At 41.8% G+C, this 9,600-nt stretch overlaps 2 protein-coding genes across 2 annotated transcripts in view; one reads left to right on the top strand and one right to left on the bottom strand.

Moving 5' to 3' along the window:
- The first annotated feature begins 1,765 nt into the window (after window positions 1-1,765).
- On the top strand, window positions 1,766-7,424 carry LOC123144760 (uncharacterized). Its single transcript, XM_044563984.1, has 4 exons — window positions 1,766-1,963; window positions 4,855-5,145; window positions 5,627-5,863; window positions 6,614-7,424. Exons 2-4 carry the CDS (start codon window positions 4,897-4,899, stop codon window positions 6,887-6,889), a joined length of 762 nt encoding a protein of 253 aa, XP_044419919.1. The 5' UTR covers window positions 1,766-1,963; window positions 4,855-4,896; the 3' UTR covers window positions 6,890-7,424.
- Window positions 7,425-9,470: 2,046 nt separating this feature from the next.
- The window catches only part of LOC123144759 (eukaryotic translation initiation factor 2A), a gene marked incomplete in the record, with an annotated part of 6,532 nt that continues 6,402 nt past the window's right edge, over window positions 9,471-9,600 (bottom strand). The window contains 1 exon segment of the mRNA XM_044563983.1: window positions 9,471-9,600.

Raw genomic sequence — 9,600 nt, 5'->3', positions numbered from 1 at the left:
ACTGTAACATCCCAAAATTCTAAATTTTGGAATGTTATATTAAATAAATAGTTTTGATTGTTTGTTTGATTGTGGTGTGGTTGCTTGTGTGAAATTGAGTGAAATTTGAAACTTTTTGGAAGTTGAATGAGAGGGAATGAAATGACTTTCCCAAACTTTCACCTTGCATTTATGATCTCCATGAATTCAAATTCATTTCATCACAAAAGCCTAGAGTGAAGATGATATGACTTCTTCCATTTAAATAAATGAAAAGGGTTTTGAAAAGATTTGAATTCCATTTGGAAATATTTCAAAATTAGGAAACTTTACGCAACTCAATGATTTTCATGAGAGAGGATAAGATGACTTCTACAAAACATATGAAATAGAGTTGGAAGTGGTTTGAAATTCAAATTCAAACCCATTTAGGAGTTATTTTTGTTTTTATTCAAATTATTTTTCTCCAAAAATAAAATATATGGAAATTAGGGTAAAATGATTCCCTACAGTCTAAAAGTGAATAAAAATAAATTTGAAATCATTTTGTTATTTGAAAAATGATTTTTATTGGGTTTTATTGCAACAGCACCATTGTTTGACTTTTGAGAATTTTTTTGTACTTTATTTAAACCTGAAAAATAGTTTATATTTTGGGATTTATTTTTCTGAAAATTTATATATATTATATGCCTATATTAAGTTTTTATTTAGTTTGTTTTATTTGAGTTTACCCTCTGTCTTTTTTTCTTAAAAAAAAAGAGCCCGCCAGGCTAGGCCAGGCGCACCGGCCGGCCCAGCCCAGCGCTGGCGCTAGGGCTAGCGCTCGCACGAGCGAGAGGTACTCCCGGGCGGGGTACCTATTACATGCTTGGGTGAAAATACCCACCAAACGCGCACCCCCAGCACCCTTGTGCGCTTTTGGGCCGGCACATGTACAAGGCGGGGTGCCCCTGTTTTTTTTCTTTTATTGTTTTTCTTTGCCGTTAATTGGTTGTTTAAAAATTGTTTGTGATTAGGATTTAAAAATAATCTGAATTTATAAAGAATGTTCCCAAAGTTCAAAAAATATATTAAAAATATTCACAGATTTAAAAAACTGTTTCTGGCTTCCATAAAATGTCCTTAAATTTTAAAATTGTTCCGTATTTAAAAAATATCCATGAATTAGAAAAAACAAATCTTGACTTTCAAAAAACATTCCAAATTTTTAAATTAATAAAAATGTAAATTTTTCCCAGAATTCAAAAATATTCCATTAAAAATCAAGAAATGTTAAAAGAAAAAACTTAAAATACAAAACAAAAATACCCGAAAATAATACAGAATAAATCTGGTTAAAAAAAGGGGGAAACCCAGATCCAGGAAACCGGGCGGAGCGGGGAGCCCACCCGTTTCCGTGGGCTCCCACCAACTCTCTCACTACGTGGTGTTGGGAGGGATGTCAACTGATCCCGTTTAATCCCGTTTTAAATCCACTTATGATATGATAGTTCAAAAAGGTTTTTTGTTTGTTTAAAGAAAATGAACCATCAAGCTAGCAAAAACTAACTACTCCCTCCGTTTCAAAATATAAGTCTTTTAAGAGATTCCAATAAAGGACTACATACGAAGCAAAATGAGTGAATCTACCTTCTAAAATATGTCTATATACATCCGTATGTAGTCTTTTAGTGAAATCTCTAGAAAAACTTATATTTAGGAATGGAGTAAATAGGATTGCGGACGCCATTTATCTCACCACTTCCCGACCGAGTGTGTCTCAAAAAATAAAAACTTCCCGACCCGTCACCCGAGTGTTCTAAAAAAAAAACTGCCGGAGCCGAGCCGAGTACGAGGACCCCAATCCAAATCGCCTCTTTCCCTTCCTCCTTCCTTCTTCCCCCTCCCATCTTCTCGTTCCCCCCTCGTACGCGGAAACCCCGCTTCGCCTCCACCCACCGCCGTGGTCCAGCCTTCCGCTTCCGCCGCCGTGGTGCTCGAGGTAAGCCACCGTGACGCCTGCTCCGGCTCCCCCGTTTTCCTCTCGCGTATTCACATGATCCGAGACCCTCGCCTTTGGCGTTCGCGTGCTCCCCTGCGCTCGTCTCCGTTTGGTTTGTCCGTCTCATGTTCGTCGTTTGTCTAGCGGCACCTTCCACTTTTTGTTCTCCTCGGTTAGGGTTCGTTAGGACGCTCTGCCTTGCGCTGTGGTTCACCCCCTCGGTACCTGATCGTACAAATTGCCGCGGAGATGGGGTGAGGCGTGGTGGGCCTCTACCCTTATCTGAGCCCAACATACTGTTTCTTACCGCCAATTCGGACCCCCTTTCTGGCTCGCTGCGTTTCCGCATATGATTTGTGATGACGGAGTTCCCGGAGAAGGTTCATTCTGTTGTATGGGAGGGGCTAGGGAATCCTTGTAGCTGTGTGTCCTGCAGTTTTAATCGTTCCACGCCATCATTCATGTCGAAGAATTTTATCCACTTGTGGTTTTCCGTTAGTTGGTCTGAGCATAAGCAAGGTAGTGCATGTTTATTATTAAATGATTGGCATTTGGCAATATATACTCTTCATAGGATTAATTGAGATCTGAGATTGTGGGAATCACACTAAATGTTTCCTCCAGGTGGTTATTAAACCACAAGGGAGCATCTTACACATTTGCTTTTCTTTACCATCTGGAGAAGACAAATTGTCTTGTTCAAGATTATCTGATCTGATGAAATTGAAGCCGTCGGAATAGATTGACAACCTTGATGTATTTCCACTTTACTTCTTACTAGCAAACATGCCCGTTGCAACGGGAGAAAATTAATATCTTAGCGACCTAGTGCAATAAGCATGGCTCAAGACCACTCACCCTCCATGACAACACATCCGAACGTTGTCAATCTTAAGATGATGAGCTCGGCCATCGCGCGACACACCTGTCATTAAACTGCGCTAGCGCAAGGGAATGCTTAAAGCGTTAGAAATTAATCTCGTCGAGCTAGACGTGAGTGCCGCCCTCCGCGAGCTACTCTCTGCAACCATTGGAAAGAGAGGAAGAAAAAAAAAGGAGAATGTTTCATCCCATTACTTATTGCCTAGTCCACATGATCTTTATGACTACTAATAAATCCAGTCTCGCTTTAGTAGAAAACAACTGCGTTGATATTGGGGCTAGCGTTCATGCTAGATTTTCAATCGATTAATTGGTAATAAAGCTACTCTTTCTTCTTCAACATTATGATTTCTTCATTGCCAAATCTAGCATGTGGATTTCCGTTAGAACACATGAATTAGGCTTTTTGGCGCAAATCTAGCATGTGGATTTCAGTTAATTTATTTAGTAGAAAACAGCTACATTGATATTGTGGCTAGCGTTTATGCTAGATTTTCAATCGATTAATTGGTAATAAAGCTACACTTTTTTCTTCAACATTATGATTTCTTCATTGTCAAATCTAGCACGTGGATTTCCGTTAGTACACATGAATTAGGCTTACTTGGTACAAATCTAGCACGTGGATTTCCGTTAGTTTATTTATAGGGTTTTAAATGGCCGGAGGGCCACGGAGTGGAGGAGTCCTGATATATTTAGCACGTGGATTTCTGTTAGAACACATGAATTAGGCTTACTTGGTGCAAATCTAGCACGTGGATTTCAGTTAGTTTATTTAGTAGAAAACAGCTGCCTTGATATTGTGGCTAGCGTTTAGGCTAGATTTTCAATCGATTAATTTGTAATAAAGCTACGCTTTTTTCTTCAACATTATGATTTCTTCATTGTCAAATCTAGCACGTGGATTTCCGTAAGTACACATGAATTAGGCTTACTTGGTACAAATCTAGCACGTGGATTTCCGTTAGTTTATTTATAGGATTTTAAAATGGCCGGAGGGCCACGGAGTGGAGGAGTCCTGATTTATTATTATTAGGCCCAGCTTGGCTTAATTACCTCTGCTGTCTTTTTTCCCAGTCTTCGTTGGCATAGCGTTCATTGATTGGAGGAGCATTCTTATGCCTACCAATGCATGCGTGAGCAGGAGCATTCTCTCTGTGCATTGCATGGATAACCGATGCATTCTTTATTATTGGGTCTCTCTTTTATAGGCACATACAAACACTGTTTCTTGGTCTTGTTTCATTCTGTATTGGGCCTTTCTCTTTCATAGGCACTGATGAACACGCACGTTTCCTTCTTGGGTCTGTTTCATTCTGTATTGGGTCTCTCTCTTTATATAGGCACCTGCTGTTTCATCATTGAGTCTTCTCTTCTTATAGGGAGCGTGCAGCCTCCCGGCTAAGTTAAATTCCTTCGTTCCCCAGGCCGGGACTCACACCTATTTTTGTTGATTCTCAAGGTGCCTCCTTAATTCTGTAGGGAAGTCCCCAGCATATTTAAGTTAGGAAAATTTTATGTAAAGAAGCGAGGTGGGACTATTAATTATCAAACGAACAGTCTGTTATAGCACAACCAACAACTGGCCCAGTTGGCTGTACAGCTGTTGACGGGGAGGTTAGGTTGTGAGTTCGATCCTGGCTCAAAACACCTTTGTATCAATATACGAATTGGCCCGAAGCAGTGCTATGCTAAATATTAATCTTTTTTATTTTTATTTTGGCTAATCGTTTTCCTTGGTATTGCGGGTTGATTCTCATATAGATCAGGGACTTTTTTGTAAGAAAGTGCGTGACAGACCAAGCATATCACCGCCCTTTATTAGTAGGTATATAGAGTATAGATTTGAATATGTTTTCACTTGTACGATTGACCTATGGTGAATACAAGAACATGGATTGGTTTATTGCTCCTACTTCATTTATTGTTCCGTACTTGCTTCTGCTTCTGATGGATAAACCCATCTTCGTGTATTCAAGAAAAATCTCATGCTGTCTATAAATCTACAGGCTTGTCTCTGGTGAATTCAGCGATTCAAGCAAAAGAAAACCATGAGCTACTTCCAAGCTACAACTTGCAAGCCTCATACTGGGCTCATTGTGGACAGACCCATAACGGGTCTCGGGAAGACCTGCAGATTACTACCTGTTCCCCAGTATTCCCTACGGCCACGTCCTCTCGGATTTCGCAAGCTTGATAAGCATATCTACCCACGCCTTGTTCTTGTTGCTGCTAGCCACCCAAGGCTTACTCCTGTATGCGCCTCAAGTGGAAAAGGGAACCCTGAGATTGACAATGATGTAAGCATATTCCGTGTCTCTATGCTTGACTATGCATGATGGGAGTATGTGTCTGAACCCATAAAATAGTCATGAATGCTATTGTTCTTTTCTCAAAGCGAACTAACATATCTGTCATTATTTGTTTCAACCTTGCTCCACCTTCTCCCAAAACATGCTTATGGCATGGTCTGTTTTGACAAAAAAATTGATGATTGTTTATTTGATCAGAATAGAGCCTATGTGGGACCATCCAAGTTATTGTAACAGGCACAGTTTTGTATTCATATTCAAACAATCTTCTGGGTTTCTAATTAGGTGCATGGTCTGGCTTGGTCATAGAAGTAAACCTTAGCTGTATGGGGCACAAGCAGAGTTCTATATTCTCAGTTTATGCACTGTATGATTTGTGCTGGAAAGGTGCACGTACATACATTTGATTTGGTTTCTATTAGGAGCGTGGCAGGACAGTCTGCTTAACTTGTTTGTTGCCTTGTTACAGCCCTTTATGGATCATTTGAAGAAGGCAATGGCTGATGCAAAAAAGCCACGACCCATACAAGATGTGCTGAAAGAGAAATTCACCAAGCTGAGAGAACAAGCATCTGGTGGAGGTGGAGGGAATGGAAACAGGCGTGGAGGCAATGGTGGTTCCGGTGGCCCAGAAGATGAATCATTCAAGGAATCATTGGATGAAGTAGTCCAAGTTATCTTAGCAACTGTTGCTTTTATACTTGTGGTAACTATCACTGCTTTCTTGTTGTGTTTATCATTTCTTTCTGAATGCTATTTCTTTCCATCTACCGCTCCTGATTTGTAAACCGTAGTGTAGCTCCACTTTCTAGTTATGTTATAATGATTAATGGCTATTCAGAAAATAATTAGGTTATATTTTAGGAAATTTCTTGTTATATAGTTAGTTTTTAGTACAATAACCGTGCCATCTAGCATTTTCCTTGTGATTAGAACCAGCATCGGATCATTTGTACCAAAACAGTTTTCTCTGAGTATGTTTTAGTCATCAAGCACTGTATGTTGACAGATAGTTTATTGCTGGTCGCTGTTTGGTTCGTGTTGTATTGAAAGATTTTAGTTCATCGCCGGTCGCCTGCTTGGCTCAGGTTGAAATATTTTAGTTCATTGCATGTCGCTTGCTTGGTTCGGGTTGTAATGAAAGATTTTAGTTCATTGCTGGTCGCTGCTTGGTTTGGGTTGTATTGAAAGATTTTAGTTCATTGCTGGTTGCTTACTTGGTTCGGGTTGTATTGAAAGATTGTGTGTTAGTTATGTAGTGCGTACCATGTGCTTATGAAGTAATTTTCTTGCCTATGAATAGGTTGCATCCTCCACATGCAATATGGGAATAACAAGTGACTTTTATACCTGTACAAAGTCTCACAGTTGTGTATTGGTGCTTAGCTTGATCCTTAACATTAATCACTCATGACTTTAATCTAAATCACTTGTATTTTTGTGTAATGGTGTGCAGTACATCCATATTATCAGAGGGGAGGAGCTGTACCGTCTTGCGAGGGACTACACTAGATATCTGGTTACTGGTAAGCGAACTGCCCGGCTGAAGCGCTCCATGCAACAATGGCGCAGTTTCTCGGAGAAATTCATGCAAAACGAGGGCTCTCAAGAAGAGCGGTACGAAAGGCCAGCTGCTGCGGAACCCATGTGGTGGCAGCAGCCTCAAAAGTTTGTTCATCTTATGGAGGAGCTTTGCAGAGGGAACTGGCGTCCACATGCCCAGAAGTCTTAGTTCTGGCGTTCCACCGTCCTTTTTTGACACTTGAAAGAATATGTTGGGTGTTGTGTGGGTGAGATGGGTACTGGCTGCGTTGCTTGGCTGGCGCAAAGGTTTTACATGGATGGAGTTTCCTGATGGGGCAGATGGTGTTGTTCTTTGTTCGTTAGCGTGTATTTCTGTCTCTGGTTTGTCAAGTATTTGAATGTGGGTACAAGTTGTTGGAAATTTTGTAGTCGAAGGGACCGATTATTCCTTATTTATGATGGTTAGCCTGCTAATCAGATGTAGGTCATGGCTGGTCACCTATTTTGCGATAGATTGAAACTGTAAAAGCCATATGAGAACCAATGTGGCTAAATTGAAGATTGATCTAAGCACTTGGTCCTTGGATGTCGTTGGCATCCTTTGCGTCGGTTTACAATCCTCTTATACAAGAAAAGAACATGGAAGATTAGTACCACTGTGCAATGAATATCCAAGGACCAATGTTTCAAGACCAGTAAACAAGCTCCTGCTGTAATGTATTCCATCTGCTCTTCTATCTGTTTCTCACGCTCTTGCTGTTGTGAAGTATTGCCTGAAAAGAATAGGGATGCGATGCTGTCAACGAATGTGTGTGGGTGTCCATTTCAAAAAAAAAATGTGTGGGTGTCGTCGATCTTGCTCGCTGGGTGGCGTGGAATGTGATAGTCATTGCCATGCACGCAAGGCTGCGTCGGCTTTACTCTTCGTCGGAGCAGATCAAAGCTCTCAGGGGGTGCTTTATCTAGTTTTGCAAACTCCAGGGATCGCTTTATGCTTCTCTCTTCCAAACGTCATCTTAAACCGCTCAGAGGTCGACCCATTCGTGCGTTGCTTTATGCTGATGATGCAGCCATATTTGTCTCCCCAATAAAAAGCGACATTCAGTTTTTGGCTTCAACTCTTGCCTCTTTTGGTGACGTTACTGGATTAGTCACCAATTGTGCCAAGTGCCTTGTTGCGCCCATTCGCTGCGGTAACATTGATCTTGATGATGTGCTATTCGCTTCGCCTTCCCAATGAGATACTTGGGACTGCCTCTTTCGGTTACAAGGTTGAAGAGGATGCACTTTCAGTTCTTAGAAGATAAAGTTGCTGGGAAGCTACCGCCTTGGATCGCGAGGCATGTGGCTACCCTGGGCCGCGTCGTTTTGGTCAAGGTTGTGCTTACCGCCATTGCTATATATCATATTACGCCTCTGGAGTTGCCGGTGGAAGTGAGGAAGAAGATTGACAGTTTGCGGCGCGCCTACCTATGGGCGGGATGAGGACAAGGTGACCGGTGAAAAATGCAAGGTAAACTGGGAACTTGTCTGTAAGCCCAAGATCTTTGATGGTTTGGGCATTCTCAACCTGGAGAAGTTTGCTACTGCCCTTCGATTGTGATGGCTTTGGTATGAATGGGCTGACCCACCCAAAACTTGGGTTGGGATGGGAATGCCATGCAATAACACTGATAGGGACATTTTCGCGGCGGCCACCACGGTTCACATCGGAGTTGGAGGTAAGGCAAAGTTCTGGGAATCACCCTGGCTCCAAGGCATGAGACCCAAAGATATTGCTCCTACGATCTTTGACCTCTCAAAAAAGAAATCTTGCTCAATCCAAACTGCTCTCCTCAACAATTTTTGGGTTAGTCAAATTGATACCCATCATGGGATCACCCTGGAGCACCTACAGGAGTTCATCACACTTTGGGAGAAACTATCCTCTATTACTCTCAACAACATTGTGCAAGATACTATCCATTAGAAGTTCACCTCTCACAGAGAATACTCGACGTCAACTGCCTATATGGCGCAGTTTGCAGGACACACAACTAGCACCATGCCTGTTGCTGTTTGGAAGGTTTGGACCCCTCCGAAATGCAAGTTTTTTGCTTGGTTGATAATTCAAAACAGAGTATGGACGGCCGATCGATTGCTCCGTCATGGCTGGCCGAATTGCAACCTTTGCCTGCTTTGCAAGCAGGTCCAGGAAACTGCAACGCATCTTCTCTTCCAGTGTAGGTTCTCCCAGCATGTTTGGATTGAGGTTGCTGCGTGGATTGGTCTACATGGTGATGTGATGAGGAGCTAGAGATTTGAGGCTTCAGTTTGAGATTGGTGGATTAAAAATGTGATTGAGCGCGGAAATCAGAGAAAGGCTGTCGTCTCCTTGTTCATGCTTATATCTTGGAGATTTGGAAAAAGTGCAACGCAAGGGTCTTTTGCGGCACTGCCGCTACAACGATGATGGTCATCGCAAAGATCAAAGAGGAGGCCCATCTTTGGGCTATGGCAGGTGCCACCCACTTGAGTATTGCAATGCCACGAGAGTAGTTCTTTGTCCCCCGCTTTGCAGCTATTTGTCTAAAACCTTCTTCCTTAATAAATAAAAATCGCAAATCTTTTGCCTTGTTTTAAAAAAAAATCCAGGCGATGAAAGAGCGAGTTTTAAAGCTCAGGGGGGCAATGTGATCGTTTCCTGAAACCTCAGGGGGGTTACGTCGACTGTGGCGGCACTTCTCTTCAGCTTAATGAATAACCAGAGCTGCTGATGCGTTTCCTAGGAGAAAATAAATACATGCATCTCACAAACAAAATAAAATAGCTCCACTGTTTTCTGTGATGTAGTTAGACAAACTGTCCGTGCGTTCAGCGCCAAAAGTAAAGTACAATTCTATGGTCATTCTTGTGCAATACTCTGACTCGAGTCTCACA

The sequence above is a fragment of the Triticum aestivum genome, chromosome 6D (assembly GCF_018294505.1).
Source record: "Triticum aestivum cultivar Chinese Spring chromosome 6D, IWGSC CS RefSeq v2.1, whole genome shotgun sequence".
Taxonomy (NCBI): domain Eukaryota; kingdom Viridiplantae; phylum Streptophyta; class Magnoliopsida; order Poales; family Poaceae; genus Triticum; species Triticum aestivum.
The sequence above is the reverse complement of the archived record's forward strand: the minus strand, read 5'-3'. Positions and strand labels throughout refer to the sequence as shown.